Source organism: Pelodiscus sinensis, chromosome 7, assembly GCF_049634645.1.
Source record: "Pelodiscus sinensis isolate JC-2024 chromosome 7, ASM4963464v1, whole genome shotgun sequence".
Lineage (NCBI taxonomy): Eukaryota > Metazoa > Chordata > Testudines > Trionychidae > Pelodiscus > Pelodiscus sinensis.
This window is the reverse complement of record NC_134717.1, coordinates 73,388,465-73,410,874: the sequence shown is the minus strand read 5'-3', so window position 1 is coordinate 73,410,874 and position 22,410 is coordinate 73,388,465. Positions and strand designations below refer to the sequence as shown.

The window sequence follows — 22,410 nt, the reverse complement described above, 5'->3', positions numbered from 1 at the left end:
ATTATCTAAAAATCCTGGTTATCTGAGGGTCCCATCAGCCTAGGAAAAACCAATGGACAATAATAGTAAAACTCAAGTTTTAATATTAGTAGTTTTGTAGTGGGAGGCAGTTGGTCTCACATTTCTATTTTGAGTTAAAGATGATTAGTACTTCTGAAATAAAAAATTGTTAAGCCAATCATGGCAAACCAAGCCAGGCCTGTGCGCCTGAAGATGTGACAGTATTGTGGCTGGGGGCAATGCCGGATAACAAAGGTTTCTGGTTAACAGAGTGCCAGATAACAAAGGTTTCTCTGTCTCTATGTGAGCGTTGCTAGCCTGGTTATCCCTAGCTTCTCTTAACAGAGGAGAAACATGGCACATTTCAATCATTTGGACTATGAGTCACCAAAGACTCAAGAACAGACTTAACTAAAAGACTTAAGACTTGACATGACCAGGGCCTTATTTATGACAAGAATGAGGATAGTAGAGACTGTCAAGGCAGCTCATAACCATTGCGAACACCTACATCTTCACAAGAGGCCATTTATTCCGGATGCCTCAAGACCTGATTTTCTGAGTTGCTGAGCATCTAAACTCAAGTCAGTAGGAATTACAAGTGCTCAGCACTGCTAAAAAAGAATCTTGTAAGGGCCACCTTCCAAAAGAGCAGAAAGGCAGATTTCCAAGGGCTCATCACACACAATTATATATCGATTTTCCAACAAGATCCGATTGTGTTGAGGCACATAAAAAGTGTTCAGCACTCAGCTGCTTTGTGATTCTTATGACCAGATTTTCAAAAGAACTGAGGACGAAAGGTGGACTCAGTTTTTCTACAAATCTGGCCAATTCTCTTTGTGCCTAGCAGGAACAGAGATCATCTGAAAATCTGTCCCTAGTTGGGCTTTCAGAAACTGAACACTCAAAATTAGGGGATACTTTTGAAAATGTTGAAGCATTTGTCTTCTACCTACCCCCGCAAAAGACTTATAGGTGTCTATAATTGGTCTATATCCAGTGCAACGGCACAAATTACCTGAAATGAATAATAAAATAATTAATCATAAGGAACAATATGATAATAATTATTAATATAAACACAATTCGAAATGGCCTTGAAGCAAGCCTTGCATCTTGGCACACTGACTCTCAGGAAATTAAGATCCACAATCACATCTGGCTCTTGGTTCGCCAATGGGCTGATCCAGAGCTACAGAAGAGCCAAACACTTCTGGAACTGGGGGAATGTTCTTATGGGGAGCCAAATCCAAGAATTTAATCTCAAGCCCATCGCTAATAATAATGATTTATTTTATGTAATTTATGTTGCTATAGAAATGACGTAAATCATCCCAATAAACTACTGCTACTATTAATGTCACTGTGTTTTCTTCAATGAAATCCAAACTCTCTATCTTGGGGTTTTATCCTGACAACCATCACGGTAGTATCTGAGTGCCCTCTATGTAAAATTGATAGCAATATAGAAGTCACATGGGGACGTCATGAAGCTTCTGGACTCTTCTCTCTTTCCAGGGTCACAACTCGGCTTGGCTAGGTGTTTTTTGGGGGTATGGAACTATAAAGAGGGTTTGAAATGAATGTAGTTTATGGTGCAAAGATTTTCAATGAGAAAATTTAGTCAGTATTTTAATATACTAAACCCAGACTCAGAGCCGGCCTTTGATATGGGCGACAAAGGCTGTACCTCAGGGCAATGCGCTGATGGGGGTGCATTTGAATAGTTCCACATGACCTTACCTGGGGCCAGCCAGCTAAGCAGGAGGGCAAACACAGCAGTTAGCTCAGCCATGGCCAGGGAGTACAGATTAACTCACTGACTTGTCTCAGGTAACTCCTCTGGTCTGGTGGGAGCAGCAGCAAGTGTAGGTGCCCAAGGGACTCCCCATTTTCTCTGGGACAGAGGGGTCCTGTAGAAGCCAGTGGGGGAGTGGGTGGGGCAGGCTGTACTGAAAGAGGGTCAGGGTGGGTGGCTGAGTTGGGTGGGGTGGGGGTGAAGGAGTGTGTGTGTGCGCATGCAGCCTATCTTTGTATTCTGGCTGGCTGGGGTTTGGAGCAGCCCAGTGTAAAGCAGGTCAGGGTCCACCCTCCCTTTTCTTTTCCTTTCACCTTAAGAGCCACTTATCTAGGTCTTTTCCTTGGCTCTTCTGGCAGGACTGGTGCACTGTGCACACCGTTAGCTCTGCCAAATGCACAGTAAGCAGACCCAGGCTAACTCTGCAGCCTGCCTACTCCCATCCCATGCCTTGCCTGCAGAGAGGTGTAAGGAGGCCTTGTTCTTAAGCTAAGGCTTTTGGCTCAGTAAGGAAGGTACATTCCAAACCAGTCATTTAAACTAAGGTTAATAGCTAGGGCACCATTTCCCTGAGGCTGGGCCTAAACCCAGTCCTGTCAGTGTGAGATACTTTCCTGAGTGATAAGTATCTAGAGAAATCTGTACTTGGGAGAACTCCGGGTTTTCATTTTGCTGGCAGGCTGTCCATTCACATTGCAAGCCATGGACCTGAGTCTCTACCACAGCCATGTCATTCAGGAGTCACTCAGCGCTGTTACACTGATGTAGAACTGGGGCAAGAGCAGAGTCAGTCCAATGGGGGGTGGATTTTCCAAGGGCTCAGCATTGACTAACCTCTGCACCCAAGGAAATCAGTATGGGTCTGTCTACACTGCCCCCCGAGTTCGAACTAGGGTGGTTAATGTAGTCATACGAACTTGCAAATGAAGCCCGGGATTTGAATTTCCCGGGCTTTATTTGCATGTTGCCGGGCGCCGCCATTTTTAAATGTCCGCTAGTGCGGACTCCGTGCCCGCGGCTACACGCGGCACGAACTAGGTAGTTCGGACTAGGCTTCCTATTCTGAACTATCTGTATGCCTCGTGGAATAGGAAGCCTAGTCCGAACTACCTAGTTTGTGCCGCATGTAGCCGCGGGCACGGAGTCCGCACTAGCGGACATTTAGAAATGGCCGCGCCCGGCAACATGCAAATGAAGCCCGGGAAGTTCAAATCCCGGTCTTCATTTGCAAGTTTGTATGACCACATTAACCACCCTAGTTCGAATTAGGGTGGTAGTGTAGACATATCTTAAGTGCTTTTGAAAATCGCATCTAGGCTATGTCTACACTGGCAGCTTCTTGCACAAGAACAGCCATTCTTGTGCAAAAATTTGCCTGCTGTTTATACTGCACGCACGTTCTTGCGCAAGTAAATTTACAGTCTAGCGTTGTAAAACAGGGCTTCTTCCGGAAGAGTTATTCCTCTCCCCATGAGGAATAAGCCCTCTTCTGCAAGAGGTCTTCCACAAGAGGGCAGTGTAGACAGAAAACATGAATTTCTTGTGCAAGAAGCCCCTATGGTTAAAATGACCATCAGAGCTTTCTTGCTCAAGAGAGCATCCACACTGCCATGGATGCTCTTGCACAAAAGCACATGGCAGTGTGGACACGCTCTTGTGGAAGATTTTTTGCACTAGAACTCTTCCTCAAAAGAGTTCTTGCACAAGAAGCCTCCTGTGTAGACATAGCCCTAGAGTCATACAGTTTTGAGAGCAGAAGGGACCACTAGTGATATGATCTCTTGCATATAACTCCACGAACCCTGTTAGCTCTGTGTAGAGACCATTAACCTGGATTAGAAAAATATTTCAACCCCTCAGGTGACTAAGCTTTTGTGTGCCACAAGCAGAGAACAGAAGGGACCAAGCACCCTGCCATAACAGGGAATTGATTTAGTGAGCTATATCATCAGATATAGTGCTTAGGAGTCCAACCAACTTCATGTGATTCTGAAATATTTTCCTCTGGTCTTTCAGTGAAATCACAACTTGCATCTGATGAGGTTTAACAAGGACAAGTGCAGAGTCCTGCACTTGGGATGGAAAAATCCAGAGGATTCTTACAGGCTGGGGACCAACTGGCTAAGCAGCAGTTCAGCAGAAAAGGACCTGGAGATTACAGTGGATGAAAAACTGAATGAGAGTCAATAGAGTTCCCTTGTAGCCAAGAAGGCTAACAGCATATTGGGGTGCATATGGGAGGAGCATTGCCAGGAGATCTAGGGAAGTGATTATTACCTTTTATTTGGCACGGTTGAGGTCACATCTGAAGAGTTGTGTCCAATTCTGGGCCCCTCCGTTACAGAAAGGGTGTGGACACATTGGAGGAAGTCCAGTAGAAGGCAACAACAATTATTAAAGAGCTGGAGCATATGACTTATGAGGTGATTCTGAGGGATTTGGAATTATTTAGACTACAGAAAAGAGTGAAAAGAACTTTGACTGCAGCCTTCAACTACCTGAAGGGTGGCTCCAAAGAGGATGGAGAGAGGCTCTTCTCAATGGTGACAGATGACAGAAGGAGGAGCAATGTTCTCAAATTGTAGAGGGGGAGGTCTAGGTTGGATATTAGAAAAAACTATTTGACCAGGAGGGTGGTGAAGCACTGGAATGGGCTACCTAGGGAAGTGGTAGAATCTCCATCCCTAGAGATTTTTCAGTCCCAGCTTGACAAGGCCCTGTCTGGGATGATTTAATTGGGCTTGGTCCTGCTTTGGGCAGGCGCTGGACTCAATGACCTCCTGAGGTCTCTCCAGTCCTATGATTCTATGATCTTTGGAGCATGGAAAAAAAACCCCACACTTGGCCTCCAATTTTACTTCCTAAAGTGTAAACGTAAACCTACCATCGAGAGCTGCAATTATCTGTTCCATGGAGGGTTCAGGGTGGTTCCTCAGCAAAGCATACATGGACATCACCATTCCAGGAGTGCAGAAGCCACACTGCGAGCCATGGCACTTGGCCAGCCTTTCCTGGAACAGAACAGAACAACAAGCCCTGTTGTCAAAGTACAGCTTCACTCTTGGGGTACGTCTACCCCAATAACTGACGTTATTCCAAAATAACATACTCCGTGCCTACACTACAAGCAGTTATTTTGATATAATGTGGAAAAAATGTTGAGCTGGAGGACTTCTTACTCGAACTCCTGTAACCCTCATTTTACGAGGAATAAGGGAAGTTGGAGGAAGAGTGCTTTTCCCTGGACTCCTGCTGTGTAGACAGTGCCAAAAGCCAAAATAAGTTATTTTGACTTAAGCTCCGCAGTTGACGTAGCTGAAGTTGCGTAGCTTATTTCGGCTTTAGCCCTACTGTATAGACGTGCCCTTACAGCTCTCTACAGATGCAGCTTTGCTTGTAGTGTTAAAGTTAGGAGCTTCAGCATTTGAAGTGTTACATGGAGGTTAGGTCTATTAATGGCTATTAGCCAGGGTGGGTAGGAATGATGTCCCTGGCCTCCGTTTGCCAGAGGCTGGAAATGGCTGACAGGGGAGGGATCGCTTGATGGTTACCTGTTCTCTTCACTCCCTCTAGGGCATCTGGCATCGGCCACTGTCAGCAGACAGGATACTGGGCTGGATGGACCTTTGGTCTGACTCAGTATGGCCAGTGTTATGTGCTTATGTACAGCATTACCATTGGTATGTAAGAGTTGTCAGTTGTCTTAGTGAAAAACAAAGAGGTTCTTAGTTATCCACAGGCAACCTCACCAATGCCAATGGGCTTCTCCGGTGTAAATGAGAGCAAAATGAGGGACAAGACCCACCAGCACAGTGAGCAGCCTTGTATACATTTCTACAAGCATGGAGGACAGAGCAAAACAAAACAGCTAATAAATTACAACTTTGCAAGGAGTGAGAGGTCCCTAGGGAACATTCCCATCATTCAGGCACTAAGGAACAAGATTATGCATGGAACTGAGAATTGTCACTAAAATGTTTTAAAATTGACTGGGGTGAGACTGTGCCTTTAAAATACAGGCCTGAGTTGGAGGAAGTGGAGATGCACCGAATCAGGGCAGCTCCCCAAAATACAGAGAGACTGTGCACCACTCTCTAATCTAATCCCTATCTTCCTAATACTTATAGGGACTCATCCCTTAGAAGCATGCTGCTGACCCAATCTGCCAGCTGGTACATAGAAAGCAGTGGGGTGACGCTCTCTGCTTTTCTCACATGGCACTGGCAGGGAGCAGTCCATGTGCTTTGAAGACTGCAATTGTACCTGAGCCCTGCACAAGAGCAGGAGATCTCTATTTACTGCACGTTCTCCCCTGTATGCCCATAAAAGGGCCAGGGACAATCTGACACTTTAAAATAGTGCCGTTCTTGTGATCAAAACCAGCAGTACCTGCTCAGGGTAGACACCCCTGGCTAGCCTTGATGTATCATTTTACAGCTTCAGATTTATCCTTTCTCCTGAAGGATCCTTTTTAGAACCAATTCTCTTCTGTTGAGGTATCTTGAGTGCTAGAGTAGAAACTAGCTCTGGGACATCTTCCCCTAGATCAGAGTTTGGTTTGGAGATTTAGCTGAGACCTCATCTCTAAGCTGTGGCCAGGAAGATCCAGAAGCTGGGTGTCATCTCCTTAGAGCAATTTTCTACTGCAATGAACCACCAAACTCGATCACAAGGCCAGCACGCCTTGGCAGATATAGCCAGAGCACGGGAAAGGAAAAAATCCCCAAACCTTCAACTGCAAGTTACAGCGTGCTTTCACCTGGATTGGATGAACCCTCGTTTTTGTGCTTCCAACACCTTCCACAGTGGTGACAGCAGAGCCATGCAGCGAGCATATGGGTAGGAGACAGGAGTTGGCAGGGTAATGCCTTGCACATGTAAAGGAGAATCATGACATTTAAAATAGGATAGTGCCGCTCTGCGGTGCAGGATCATGGGGAATGAAGCACCCATGGAGATTACACTCAGTTTAGTGTGGAACTGCAGGAGTTAAACAGCATGGGGACGGGGAAAGTGATGTTTCTGAGCAGTAGCTGTACATAACATTGAACTAACCTCAATACTGTGTGCATTTTAGGCCTGTACGCGGCGGGGGGAGGGGAAGGGTGTGAAAGTACCTCCCCATGACTCCCAAGTAAGTGTGCTCTGGCTGGCCAGAGGAAAGCAGGAGCGGTGCATTGCCTGAGCCTCCCTCCCCCATGTTCTGGCCAACTGGGGGAAGACTGAGGCTGATTTCCCCACTTACTTGGGGGACCATAGGGAGTACATTCACACCCTTGCGGTCCACATTTACAAAAAAAAAGCAGCCCCCTCCAAAATTCCTGCATACAGGCCTGCATTCAGTAGCAACATTTTCAATATACCCTAAGCTTTATACAACTGCCTACGTAAGGAAACGGAGGTCTCACTTTTAAATACTATTTATTTATTAACTTACAACATATACTGCAATAACCGAAGGACCAGACTCAGACCTGATACTAGTAGGTGCAACTATACTAAAGTAGCTGCGCTCCCATAGACAGGGAGAGGCAAAAAACTCCACCTACAACAATGCCCGCTATGGCCAATGCCATGCAAATCTAATTTATTGTGTTAGTTACATCACACATCACTGAAATCAGTAAGAGCTGAATAAGAACTATGTGAAAATTGACGAAGGACTTATCTGGGATAACAAATCCTAGGCCAATTCAAGCAGGACTCCCAACTTTCCAGTAGCTGCTACAGAGGTCCAGCATAAAATAAAGATCTCTCCTAGCCAAGGTGGTTATCATTTGCTGAATAAATAAAGGTTTCTTGAGCAAGAGGATTTCAAGTTTCTTGAGTGGGATTTAAAATCACATCACCTAAAATCATGGGACCATCCCTATGGTGTGCCATGCAGATAAAACAGTAAAGTAAAGTAAAGTAAAAAGTTTTCAAGTATCTACCAGCACCCAAGAATATAAACCTAAAATAAAAGAAAAAACACAAATAAGTGCCCTCCCAATTAACAACGGGATTCTATTAACAATCAGTTATAGCTTCCAAGGGTGTGATTTTCAAAAGTGCCCCAGTGCCTAAAACACACTGAAATTCACTCATCAAGGCACTTTAGAAAATTCAACCCCAAATCTTAGTTTAAGGATACTTTATCTTCTTGGAACTTGGTTCATATGTGGAGATCATCACAGTGCAGGCTCCACAGCCACCTGTTCCACAACCATATTTTGTTCCTGAGAGACGAACTGTAAATGCAATAGTTAAGGAAAGAAGTTGCTGCTTCTCAAAGTTGTTGCTCCCACCTCACAGACTCCTTTTCATTTTACTGGTGCATGAAAAGATGAAGGAAAATAATTAAATAATGTAGACCATCCAGGCAGGAAGAGGAACTATTCTAGGAAATAGTGAAAAAGAGTTGGTAGTGCTGTTGGATAATCAGCTGAGCATGAGCCCGAGTGCTACACTGTGGACAAAAGAGCTAATGTATGAACAGGTAAACCTTGAGCACAGGCTGCACCTCGCTAGTCTGGCATCCTTGGGACCTGACTGGTGCTGGAGCAGAGAATTTGTTAAACCACAGGAGATCAATATTGACAAGCAGCATTACCAACACTTCCACTGCTTGCTGGGCTCTTAGAAGACAGTTAGGGGTAGATTAGAGCTAAGTAATTGCACAGAACACTGAGAGCCAGGACTAGAGGCTGTAAAAAACTTTATGGGACCGTGGGAAACTTGGCCTCACCCATGATAAGTGAACATCTGGCTAACTGAAATCATGCCATACCAAGGATGTTGCTGGACCAGAGAGTGCTGGACTAGAGAGGCTCAACCTATAGAAGTAAAGAGGTTATTTCACCTGTGTATTTGGCATGGTGCAACCAATGATGAAATACTGCATCCAGTTATGATGCCCATGTAACTGGCACCTGGTGGATTTGAACGGGGATCTCTGAAGCAGAGTATAGGAGCATCTACCTGCTGAGCTAAAAGCCAGCTGCCTCCTAGGCTATGCTGTAGAGGTCTCTTGATCTTAACTGTTGCTGTGGTCTAGGTACCACTTGCATTAGACTGGCATGATTTTGCGGAAATACTTTTAACAGAAACATTTTTCTGTTAAAAGTATTTCCACAAAAGAGCGTCTAGATTGGCATGGATGCTTTTGCACAAGAAAGCTCCGATGGCCATTTTAGCCATCGGTCTTTCTTGCGCAAAAAATTAAGGTGCCTGTCTACACTGGCCCTCTTGTGCAAGTATTCTTGCGCAAGACGGCTTAGCCCTGAGCGGGAGCGTCAAAGTATTTGTGCAAGAAGCACTGAATTCTTACATTAGTGGCTCTTTTGTGCAAAATCTTGCCAGTTTAGACGCATCCTTTAGGTGTGTGGGTTACACCCACAATTAAAAAAGGACGGTGATAATTTGGAGAGGTTTCAGAGAAGAGCCACAAGAACAATAAAGAATTAGAAACCTGCTTTATGCTGGTAGACATAAGTTCTTACATGGTCCTTCTTTGACTGGGGCTAGAGTCGATGACTTCCTAAGGTCTCTTCCAGCCCTGGGATTCTATGATACTGTGAAAAAATTAGGACTGTTGAACAATTAAAAAAATAATTGCAGTTAATCATGAGATTAAAAAATATTGTCAAGATTGATTGCAGTTTTAATCATAGTGTTAAACAATAACAAAATAACCATTTAATGTTAGCATGAAAGCGTGTCCTTTGGAATGTTCGCCGGCACATGAAGGGACATATAACTGTTTAGCTTATCTGCCATCTAAATACCTTGCAATGCCGGCTACAACGCCATGTGGATGCATGGTCTCACTTTTAGGTGACCTTGTAAATAAGAAACAGGTAGCATTATCTCCCACAAAAGTAAACAAACTTCTTTGTCTTACAGAAGGACTGAACAAGAGGGTAGGACTGAGTGAACTAATAGGCGCTAAAGTATTTTTAAAAATTTCAGTAATGTGAAAAACTCTATATTTGTAAATTGCATGTTCAAGATAAAGAGATTAGATTACAGTTCTTGTATGAGGTGACCTGAAAAATACTATTTTTTTGTTTATTTTTTTTACAGTGCAAATATATGTAACGAAAATAGAAATGATCACTGAACATTATGTATTGTGTGTTGTAATCAAAGTCAATATATTTGAAAAATGGCCAAAATATTTATAATAAATTTAAATTGGTATTCTATTGTTGTTTAACAGTTCAATTAAAACTGCAATTAATTACAGCTTTTAAAACATCTAGTTAATTTGTTTTCCATTAATTGCTTGTGTTAACTCCGAAGAATTGATGGCCTAAAAAATACCTTTCTCTGTTCAACTAGGTTCTTTAGTCTAACAGAGAAACGTATAACACAATCCAATGGCTAGAAGTTGAAGCTAGAAAAAAATCAGACAGGAAATAAGGTGTACATTTTTAACAGCGTGGGAAATTAATCACTGGAACAACCTACCAAGAGGTCATCACTGGCAATTTTTGAATCAAGACTGGGTGTTTTTCTGAAAGATATAATCTAAGAATATTTTGGGGGACATCCTATGATGTGTTAGATAGGTCAGACTAAATGATCAAATGGTCTCTTCTGGCCTAGAAATCTACAAATGTCTCACTGTTCAAGAGGTGGGTATTGTTCCAGTATCAACTGTTGAACACTGTCGCATTCTTAAATGAACCTCGTGGGAAGCTGCTCAGCATTTACTTCTTGCTATGCATGTTGATGCAGGACTAGTTCCTAACAAGAAAAATGACAGGAAAGAAATCATTGTAGGGCGAAGCAAAGTTAAGAAAAATGAGAGCCTTTTCTCTTCTGAGACTGTATGGAATGAGGTTCTCTGGCTACAATTCAAAGCATACGAAATATATTAGTTTTGAAATTGTAAATTATTGATGTAGTAAGATTGAGAGCCTGAAACATAGGCCCATGTATCACAGGCCTGGTGTAAGGCCTGAGGCCTAGACAACAATGGTCAAGACTTTGCTAATATAAAACAAAGAGAAGTACTAAGCACAGGCTGTGAGCACATTCCAGAGGGGTTGTAATAGAACACTTGGGGAAGAAACATCTTGGTACCAACACCCCCTCGCCCTTCCCCTCCCAACAGATAACAGGAACATACTGACCCAGGTTCAGGACAGGGTCTAAATTGACAGCATGATAGATATTGATCAAACCCCTATATATAAGGTAATGGGTGGCAGGTAACATCTGAGGGTGGCAACCTGATATGTCAGGAGTGATGTGTAATTTGTTGGTACTTGCGTATAACAGTGTACCCGAAGAGTTTGTCCACCCTAGGAAGCAGTGATGGATTCCCATGTCACTGAGTTGTGTCCATTGTCAGGGGGTACGTATGCGTAATGGTTCAGTGGAGTCCACTGACAACTAATACAGTACTTCATTTGACAATAAGCTTGGCCTGGTGCCATCGATCCTTATCTGATTCTGTGGTCTTTGGGGGTTTTCTTGGAGTCTGCTGTGTTGGCTATTTGTGCAAGCCTACACAACACACAGAAGAGCACAGCTGAAAGGTTATCTTCATAAACGGAGCAGGAGATCTGTTAGGATGCCACACCAGAGAATCCTGACTACTACAATTGGGAAGATGCCAGTGAAAAGATCAAAAATTCTTAACCAGTGCCTACCTTCAACTACTGCAGACCAAGGAAGATTTCTCAGTAGACACATTGAAAAAGTGTCATTCCTTTGATTTTAGTATCATTCAACTCTCGGTCTTTCTACAAGGCTCTAATCTTTAAAGTCATAAGCATCTGCTTCTGCTTAATTTCACGCATCTTAGAGCAGATAAAACAACTGGAATAAGTTGTCAGAACTTCATTGACTTCAGTGGAGCATCTGGCTCTGTGAGGAGTCCCACTGACATAAAAATAAACACATCAGTGTTCCCTCTAAGCAGCGTAGCAGTCCAGCTTCGCAAGTGATTAATCAGTCCCGCCCAGTCAGAGGCTAAGGGCTCCTTGCAAGGAGCTGACTGACTGGACGGGGCTGATTAATCACCTGTGAAGCTGTGCTGCTGAAGCACATATGTAAGTTTTGTCAGGACAAGGGTCTAAATGAATTGCATGACACTGTAATAACTTCATATTATTTTTCTTAACTAGTATACCATTATTAATACATAACGTTTCGAAAATATTTATATAGGCTTTTCAAGCTGTAATGAATAATTGTATTTGTTTTTGGTAATATATTAAGTTCTATAGAAATGCTTGTATGCACTAAGTAGAAACCTTCACCACATATAATTAGTGCAAATATTGCACATGTATCACATTGCCCTGTGGCTAGTGGCTCAAATGTAGGACCTGGGAGTTTGGAGAGGACTATGTTAAGGTAGAACTGGCTGACAAACTTGTGGAGACAGTCTATATGAGCCTTTTAGAAACCGAACCACCAAGTGGTCAGAAAATACCATATGCCAGGGATGTTGCCATGGCAGCCAGGCGCATACTTATAGATGAGGTGGAAGGGAATTGGTGCTTCAGGTAAAGGAGGTACTCCAATATCAGAGGATTTGTTGTTAATGTGGAAGAAGAATTTAACTGTGAGGCCCAAGTGGAGAATCTCTTCCACTTAGCCAGATAGGTGGCCCTTGCAGAGTGTTTTCTATTACCCATAAGGACTTGACAAACCTGATCTAGCAAAAGATGGATCGAGAGGGGGATCTGGTATGCCATTCTCGAGTGCACCTTCACACATTTTGCTTTGAACCAGAAGAAGGTTTGGACTGGTTAGAGCCTTTTGATGAGCTTCACTGGGACACTTGAGGCACTCTATATGAGGGTCACTCTTTGGCACAAGCTTGACAGCTTTAAAGCCCAGGGACCGAGGCATGCCCACGTCTGGAGAGAAGGAAAAAGAACAGGGCATCCCCTAACTATTTACAAGTAACCACTATTAACAAACGATAACTATTAACTATAACAACTCTAAACTCTAAACTGAAGCTTCTAGGAGCCCTCGCAAAATAGCAAGAGTGAGTTGTTCTAGCTGTTGTCACCCAACAACAAGAAGGAACCGGGGAGTTGGCGTGTCAGCAAGGCTAAATACTGAGCGCCACTGCAGGGGGTGCTTATGCTGACTCGACGGTTGCTGCTACACAAAATCTTCCAGCTTCCATGTGCAGGTACATCTACATTGGAAAGCACATGAAGAAACGCTTGAAGAAGAACCTCTGGGGGGTGAGGGGCTGGGAGTGTTAGTCTATTGTAAGATTACACCATTCGAAAGCAACTCCCCCAAAAGGATACGGCCCTTTCTCAGGTAAGACAACAGCAATTCTTCAGGATCTGCATTCCTCTCTATTATCTGCAATAGGAAATGAAATAAGAGATTATACATTATTGATATGTGATGCAAGTTTCCCATTGGGATTACCTGGCCTTTCTGAAATGTTTTGATTGGCTAATAACAATGCAATTGTGTTATGGCACGCACCTTTCATTTGCTCATAATCTGTAAACAGGTGAATGTATTTCACAATAGAAAATTCAGCTTTGTATTGACAGCTGAAGAACTAGCAATGTTGTGGGAGGACTGGAAGGCTCACAGTGAGGAGAGGCTGAGAAGTAACAGAGGCTTGTGAAAAGGCATGCGAAGGCAAGAACTTTAGAGCCTGATCCTGCAATTGATTACACCACTGTAAATCAGGAGTCGTTCCACTTGAGTCAAAAGGCGTACAATGATGTAAAGAAAATGGGGATGAAAACAGAATTGGGGTCCTTATTTTGAAAGCTATGGACTTTTGTGGGTGAAGGGAATGAAAAACACAGTTTGGGGATCTTTGCATGGCCCACTGAGGCAGAGGAATGAAGCCAAGCGTAGCCAGTTCCTCCTCAGAGACTACAGCAGGAAGATGCAAGAAATTCTCAACACAGTGAGAGCAAGAAGGGGAGTTGGATTTTAAATCAACCAGTTTTAAGTTTAAAAAAGTTCACTGTTGATTTTATTTTTCAGGGGCTCCATTAGCTGAGCAACAGGACTGTGTGAAGGATGTGGCTGTTGTAATGGCATGCCCCATCATGCTGGAAAACGAGTACTAATGAGAACCAAGAACGGAAAGATTGGTGGGTGGAGGGCAACATGGGACCTCACTGGAGAATGACAAGCTTGTCCGGGGGCATTTAAAGACACCATAATAAAACTTCAGCTTTGCTATGGTATGGGGTAGACTGTATTTCAAAAGGGAAGGGTTTATTGGACTTCCAACCTTCAATGAACATGCCCAGGTAAACACTTTCCCTTTTCTATGACAGGGAAATAAGATTGGATACAACGGATATAGCTACACTGCACACTGAAGTCAGGCTCTGACTCAGGTCTTAGCTCAACAATCCCTTTTGCCCACGCACAAATCAGTTTAACTCAGATCAGCAAGCACCCAGGACTGGCTACTAGGACATTGCTGGGCATGGGGGAGAGATGGATTAGAGCCTGAGCCCAGTTGTGACGGAGGAATTTATTAAAAAATGGAATTTTTAATGACATAACTCAGGGCAAAAAGAAAAGGTGAGAAAACAAATGTACTTGGAAAGGAAGTATTAGATTTCAGCTGGCACTCACTGTTCAGAACAGAGGCAAGTAAAGAGTCTATTTCCACTGACTGATTTTTTAAAAAAAATATAGTAACAGCATGGGACCATCTTGCTATTGCTCTATTTTCTCCAAATATAACATATTACAGATCTTGATAGCTTTAGGTTTTAGTAAATTGCTACATTAATTACAACAGGTCACTGGTGCTATAGAAAATATTGTCAATACATTAAGACACCACCTTTCAAAAATAAAACACCAAAAGTCTTACCTTCCTGCCATTCACAAAAAATATGAGTGCATCTGAGTGTGTGGAGCAAGCCATTAGATGGCGTAACAGTGCAGCTTGGAAGTTAAAGAGGAAGCTGTTAAACACCAGCAAAAAATCAATGTAAGCAGGTGTAATTTCAACATCCAACTAAACTTTGTTCTGTGCCCCACAGACATAAAAGCATCAAACTGGATCGATGAGGAGGAGCCAAAGAGGAGTATATTGCTTCTCAGCTCTGTAGGCTAAAATGAACCAATTGGGTCCTTTTCCCTACCTTATCTGTCATGTACTAATGTGATTTAGGTAGAATATGGAAACCTGAGCCTTCAGAAACAATGCTGGGGCTTGTTTTTCCTGCATGAACTGTTCTGTTAGATGAAGAGCCACAAGGGCTACGTCTAGACTGGCATGATTTTCCGGAAATGCTTTTAACGGAAAAGTTTTCCGTTAAAAACATTTTCGGAACAGAGCTTCTAGATTGGCAGGACGCTTTTCTGCAAAAGCACTTTTTGCGGAAAAGCGTCCGTGGCCAACCTAGACGCACTTTTGCGCAAAAAAGCCCCGATTGCCATTTTCGCCATCGGGGCTTTTTTGTGGAAAACAAATCTGAGCTGTCTACACTGGCCCTTTTGCGCAAAAGTTTTGCACAAAAGGGACTTTTGCCCGAACGGGAGCAGCATAGTATTTCCACAAAAAGCACTGATTTCTTACAGTAGGAAGTCAGTGCTTTTGCAGAAATTCAAGCAGCCAATGTAGACAGCTGGCAAGTTTTCTGGAAAAGCGGCTGATTTTCCAGAAAACTGGCCAGTCTAGACACAGCCAAGATGTTATTCTTCCTAGACAGTCTCAGGAATTTTGCAAATAAGAAACTCTAAACTAAGCATCTAAGTCAGCGATGAGCAACGTAAGCTAGTGTGTGGGCTGCATGAGTGGCTCTCCTTCATCTCAGAGGGCCACAAGACTGAGAACCAAGATGGTCTCCTGGGCTAGGGTAGTTTTGTAAACTACATTTGCACAACTAGAATTTGTGGGAGGTGCCCATTGAACTGTAGCAGTGCTTTGAGGTAGCGTATGGCTCTTACAGGCAATGTTGCATGCAATCAGCATGCACCTCACTTCATATGCCCTTGCTTTATGGGTATGTCTTAGTTCAATAATCCCTTTTGCCCACAGACAAATCAGTTTAACTCAGATCAGCAGGCACCTATGACTGTCCTTCAACTTCCTGAAGGGAGGTTCCAGAGAGGATGGAGAGAGGCTGTTCTCAGTAGTGACGGATGGCAGAACAAGGAGCAATGGTCTCAAGTTGCAGTGTGGGAGGTCTAGGTTGGATATTAGGAAAAACTGTTTCCCTAGGAGGGTGGTGAAGCACTGGGCTGGGTTACCTTGGGAGGTGGTGGAATCTCCATCCCTAGAGGTTTTTCAGTCCTGGCTTGACAAAGCCCTGGCTGGGATGATTTAGTTGGGATTGGTCCTGCTTTGGGCAGGGGCCTGGACTTGATGACTCCTGAGGTCTCTTCCAGCCCTAGGATTCTATGATCCTGTGTCAGTTTATTAATATGAGTAGGAAAAAAGGACGCGGAGAGAAACCAGTGTAATTTGGCAACCCTGATAAACAAAGTGTCTGGCAGGCCTCACATAGAACTCCAGTGGGCTGCCCCTCACTGATCTATGTGGTCTAGAACAGAGGTTCTCAATCTTTTTCTGTCAGAGGCCCCCCAGCCTTGCTTCTTAAACTGTGTTCTGCAGAACACTGGTGTTCTGCGGAGAACTCACAGGTGTGCCGCGACCATTTGAGGAAAAATAGCACTGCTAGAGTTGCTGAGATGCAGCAGGTGGTGCGAAGGGCAGAAGAGGTGAGCGAGTGGGGACACGGCTGGAAATGAGGTGGGGCTACCCACATTCCTCCTCATGTGCTTCTGTGCCCGGCTTGCAACCGCCTGGGAAAGCTCCACGCCTCGGTTGCACCCCTTGCCAGAGGGGGGGAACATTGCAGGGCCAGCAGCACGGCTGGCTCTGATTGGCTGTCTCCGCTGCTGGTCTGGGGATCCTGTCGGCCAGGGGAGAGAACTGCCCTACAGCCACCACCCTGACTGGGTCTTTGCACCGCTGCCTTTAGCCCTCACTTTGTTACCCAGGACAGCCGAGGAGGGCCAGTACCTTCCACCCTCTTGCACAGACAAGGGCCTTCCCTTCAGTATTCTGTGTCAAAAATAATAGAGCCAGGGGCTAGAACTATTGAAGGACAAAACATTAAGCAGTAAGGGACCTACTGTAAATTGGGGGGCAGGTGTAAGGCCTTCAGTGTCCCTAATGCTGACATGGCTGCTATGGCTGCTGTCAGTCAGCTGCTTCACATTAACCTGTGCTTGATAAGGTATTGAATTTATTATTTCCATCAATATGAGTAAACAGAGTAAATTACATTTCCCTATTGAAAAGGCAGAAGTGAGTAAAAATAGTATTGCTGAGGAATCAGTACCTTTAACTAATGAAGTATTCTTAAACATTTCCACTTCTTAATGTAGCACATTTTCCCCAGAACCAAAAAGAAGAAAATGGTATGGCGAAAATATGATCCTGCATACCTAGCGTTTGGATTCACATATAAAGATGTTGCCCATAATGTATTATTCGCTTGGAGATTTTGGGTAATAGCTCTATGGTCCCATCAAAACTTAAAAGGCATTTGGAAACAAAACACCAGCAATATCAGAATATGCCAATTGATTTTTTTAAAAGAAAAGAGTGAACTGAAAGCTCAGAAGAAACTGATTCAAATTATGGGAACTGGAAATGAAGCTGCCTTCAAAGCGTCCTTTCTGATATCACTTCACATTGCAAAATCAAAGAAAAATTTCACCATAGGGGAAGACTTAATTATGCCTTGTATTTTGGATGCAAGCCATGCAATTTTGGGAGATGAAGTTGCCAAAAAACTGAAAACAATTCCTCTTTCTAATGCGATCATTTCAAATCGCATAATTATGATGAGCGAAGACATTAATCAACAACTTAAAAAAAAAAGTCAAAGATGTATGCTGTGCAAGTGGATGAGTCGACTGATATTGTTAACAAAGTTATGCTGCTTATCTATGTGCAGTATGTGGACTGGGATGAAGAAGAAATTAAAGAAGAATTCATGAGCTGTCTGGAATTGAAAAAACAGACAATTGGCACCGAAATATTTTCAGCATTGGCAGATTATTTCTTAAGTGCTGATTTAAAAATGTCAGACTGTGTTTCAGTTTGTACTGATGGTGCGCCTAATATGACTGGTAGGCAAGAAGGGTTAGTTGCAAAAATGAAACAAGTAACGCCAAATATGCAAGGGACACATTGCATTATACATCAAGAAATGTTAGCAAGTAAAATTGCCGAATTAAATCAAGTGCTAATAACAGCTGTGAAAACAGTCAGTTTCATAAAATCCAGCACTCTTATTTCACGACTGTTTGCAATCTTATGCGATAAAATGGGATCCACACACAGAACTTTGAAATTGTGCTATCTTGCAGACATATTCCAGCTTCTGAATGAGTTAAACATGTCTCTTCAGGGACCACATAAAACTATTTTTAACACCTATAATAAAATTGAAGGGCAAAAGAAAAAAATTAAGCTGTGGATTGAAAGAATTGAAAACAACTGTTTTGATATGTTTAGTGCCTTAATGGAGCTTATGAATGAGGCAAAAGAGAAGAATGAAGATTCCAATTTTTCTCAGCTTAATCTAATTATTGTTAATCACTTGGAAATGTTGTCACGCCAATTCGAGAAGTATTTCCCTGCAAGCCAAGATCCAAGGGAAGATTTTTTGTGGGTTTTGGATCCATTCAATTTCACTAGCCAAACACCATATGTATGAATGAAAAGGAGAGGTTGGCAGATCTACCCTCAGATGTCACGTTGAAAAACTTGAAAAACAATTCATCATTTGAAAAGTTTTGGGCAAAAGTCCACAGCGAATACAACCTGTTAAGTGAAAAGACATTGAGGGTCTTACTTCCTTTTCCTGATGTAAGCCGGGGCTGAATTACTGTATGCTATCACCCAGCTAAAGGGAGAGAGCGGCCCTGGGGGTGGGTGTGCTCACTCACAATTGTTTAGCTCTGCAAGATAATTAGCTGTTGATATGTAAATATAGCTCATGCCAGGAGGGGGAAGGAATCCGAAGTGTGGTTATGTAAATCCAATTCAGCCAGGGCTGATGGAGGATCAGTGTTGGAATGGGATGTGGTATATTGTAAATAATTTGGGACTGTTGTGGGGGTCACAAATCATGCTACCCCTAAATGTGGGAACTGTCAAATATGACACCATCATTGATTGCAGGAGAGACACCATTATTGTAAGAAGTCTTAGAGGAACAAGCCTCCCCCCAGCCAGAGTTGAGTGGGGGTGGAGGTGGAGGTGGAGGTGGGGGGGAAGACTTGAGGGCTTGAGTCAGCCCGCTTCATGCCTGCTAGGTGTGAGCTGTAAGACTGGCTCAACCTGCCCCTTTACCCCTGGTTTTAAGGACAGACCTAAAGCAGACTTCATGAGAAGTCTTTTTGCTAGTCCAGTGGAAGCTGGAATCTTTGGCCAGCCTAGGCGGTGGCTAAAGAGTTGAAATCACTAACAGCTGAAATCACTGGTTTGGCAGGAAGCCAGATCCAGTGCAGCTGGCAGGCATGACCGGCGGGTGGCCAGCAGAGTGGTTGGTGGGAATGACCAGCGGGCAGCTGGTAGGAGCGGCAGCAGGCGGCCAGTAGAGCAGCTGGTGCTAACGACCAGCAGGTGGCCGGTAGGAGCAGCACGAAGGTGGCAAAGCCTCAGGCTCAAGGAGTAGAGTCATCAGGATGATGTGTCAGGGTCTGCACTGACTGGACAGAGCTGTAAGTGGGGCGTTTGATGTGGGGTACGGAGAAAGTTTGGGTAAGTGAACGGAACCCTTACCTTGTTGGACTGGGGAGCCTGAGAGGCAAAAGACATTGCTCAATCCTTTTGAGCTGGCACAGTTACTCGTGGGGGAGAGGGCTATGAACTCTGTGGTATTTTCCCAAGATAATGCCATGTGACTTCTCTCTCTCTCTTTCATTAAAAGTTTATTTTTAACACTCAGGGTATGACTACACTAGCCCCCTAGTTCGAACTAGGGAGGCTAATGAGGGCGACCGAAATTGCAAATGAAGCACGGGATTTAAATATCCCATGCTTCATTAGCATGTTCCCGGGTAGTCACCATTTTGGAAATTGACTAGCCCGGAGTAACTGCCCGCCTCTACATGCGGCAGTGAAACAGGCGTTCGAAGTAAAGCCCTTAACTCGAATTAGCTGTTAAGCCTCATTCCAGGAGGAATAACAGCTAATTCGAGTTAGGGCTTTACTTTGAACTCCCGTTTCACTGCCGCGTGTAGACGCGGGCAGTTACTCCGGGCTAGTCAATTTCCAAAATGGTGACCGCCTGGGGACATGCTAATGAAGCGCAGGATATTTAAATCCCACACTGCATTTGCAATTTCAGTCACCCTCATTAGCCTCCCTAGTTCGAACTAGGGGGCTAGTGTAGACATACCCTCAGACTCTGTGCTTGTGAGTGGGGAAGCATTGCCTCTCAGAGGCGCCCGAGGTGTGTGAATTTCCTAGGCTACTGGGTGGGGGCTCAAGCCAGTTCTGTGAGAGCTGGACCCCTAGATATTGAACCTGGTCCTGGTTGCAGTAGGGCCTACCCCGTGGAAGGGTTACACTTCAACATATCTTTGTGAAAGTGGATTTTCAGCAGTCACTGCAATCAAGACCAAATATCGAAATAAGTTGACTGTTACACCTACATTAAGACTTTCTTTAACAAATCTGCCCTGTGGAGGGGATGCAGTGGCCAGGCAGAAGAGATTCCCAGTTTGGGATCATTCCTGCATAGGGGGATGCCCTGATCAGAGTGAAGGGAAGAGAAACCCTCCTCCACTGAGACAATTCCTCCCCTTCCCCATGTCCTGTAACATGTTGGTGGGGTGTAGTATAAGCCATAAGTGGGCCTGCAGGGGTTAAATTTGTGTTCTTTTAGGCCAGCCTTGAGGACTGCTAGCGAAAACACCAGGTGTTCTTTATCAGATGGCTTTCACCAGCCAAAACTCCCCTTGTTAGTTCGCTGAGAACCTCATATGGGATAAATAACATGACCTCAGCTCTCAGCCCCGTGGGAACGGTGAGAGTGGCATTGGGCCAATTCACGCACACTGGGTAAACAGATGAAGTATAAGATCACTGGGAGTCCCGCCCCTCTGGGAGTCTCACCAGGGACCTGGACCTCAGAGGGTGCCCTAGAGCCACGTCCACTGCTGCCTGGTGCGAGGTGACTGGAATGGGACTCCCCTCAGACTGACGGGGCATAAACATTTCCAAGTGCCTGTTGCTCACTTATATGCATTGCTTTGCCTATGCTTATTGTTGTATTACTTTGCAGTAGCTGTGTAATCATTTGGCAGTATTAAGCCTGTAATAGTCGTGATGAGGTGAGATTAATAAAAGCAACTATCCCTAATTGACTCTGTCTTGAAGCGAATAGACAATCCTGTTGGGCCCTGTGAGTTTACAGGGGGGGTGTCTCCCATTCAAGGGGAAGGAACAGGGGAAAGGAACCCCGGGTCTTACACATGGGGTAAGCTTACACCAGCTTACTGAAATACAGAGTTGACCCAATCATCTTCAACTGTATTGAAAATGGTCTCAAGTCACAGAAAATTGTACAATAACCTCCAAAACGAAAACATTTACCTTAAATACCAGTCTTCTGCTCTGTTAGATGCCAGGAGTACTGACCAGATGTTTTAATAGACGCAGGGTCTGTCAAATAAAAGCTGGGTCATTAATACAAGCCGGGATCTTGGATGGTTTGTACTATAGATGCTGGGGGGCTTCTATTGAAAGTTTTATGGTAGTGTATAATGGCGTCCTAGTGACCAGGAAAAGCAAGGCAGGTGACATTGAAACAGATGCCAGTTGAAATTTTTCTTAAATCTAGAGGTGTTGTGGAATATATCCAGTGAGCGACTTGTGCTGGCCACGCTGGACTCTGTCACCCCTCGGCTGGGTTTGACTTAAACTAGAGTATCCACCGGCTAGCCCCGCTCGCTGTTAGTGTGCCGCCTTGGGCCCCGCAAACTCTTTGGCCAGGCCTGATTCTGATCCACCCAAGATATAAGACCACCGCTAGCAGAGCAGATGTTTGGGTTCTGCCTGTTTGGAGTTAACGGCTATTGGTTTATTTAGTGTTGGTCATTGTCTTTAAAGTTCTGGGCAGATTCTGGCTGAGAGATTCCCTCATGGCAGCTAATATTAAATGGCTGCCCAGTGTAAAGGCTCCTACTTCAGGAAATCATTCCCCTTTTTGATCTGCTGATGCCAAGTCTAACAAACTTTGGTGCATGATGCAAAGTGCTTCCTTTTGATTTCTATTATTTCCTGACATGAGATGGTGAGTCACAGTGGTAACGATCCCCACTGGGGACAGTGATGCGGAATGCATGGCTATATAACTTGGGAAATATACACCCAGAGAAGCTCTACAAAAACCGTGAATTGATAGCCCTGGAATCTGAAGCCTGAAGCCTACACAGGGGAACGTACACCGAGACCACTAACAAGGGCATCACTTAGGACCCAATCCAACTCCCACTGGGGGGTCTTTCCATTCAGCAGGAGCTGAAAATTATTTTTGCCACATCTGTACAGACCCCACACCTGCCAGATAACTCTGAACCAAGGCATGAGAAGAGTTATAGCTAATGGCCTGAAGTCTATTACC

General features: G+C 44.1%; 1 protein-coding gene across 2 annotated transcripts in view; it reads right to left on the bottom strand.

Annotated features, from left to right (window-relative positions):
• LOC102453236 (aldehyde oxidase 3) overlaps positions 1-14,881 on the bottom strand; it is a 93,781-nt gene extending 78,900 nt beyond the window's left edge. Inside the window, exons 1-6 of one of the 2 annotated variants that reach the window (XM_006117936.4) lie at positions 14,625-14,881; positions 13,069-13,126; positions 7,935-8,031; positions 6,561-6,669; positions 4,686-4,812; positions 960-1,021 (exon numbers count right to left, since the gene is read on the bottom strand). In XM_006117936.4, coding sequence (XP_006117998.2) covers positions 960-1,021; positions 4,686-4,812; positions 6,561-6,669; positions 7,935-8,031; positions 13,069-13,126; positions 14,625-14,678 — 507 coding nt within the window. In that variant the 5' untranslated portion in view covers positions 14,679-14,881. Of the gene's footprint in view, positions 1-959; positions 1,022-4,685; positions 4,813-6,560; positions 6,670-7,934; positions 8,032-13,068; positions 13,202-14,624 lie in introns of those variants that run through there. The other variant, XM_075934288.1, reaches the window with a different exon arrangement.
• Positions 14,882-22,410: the final 7,529 nt, after the last annotated feature.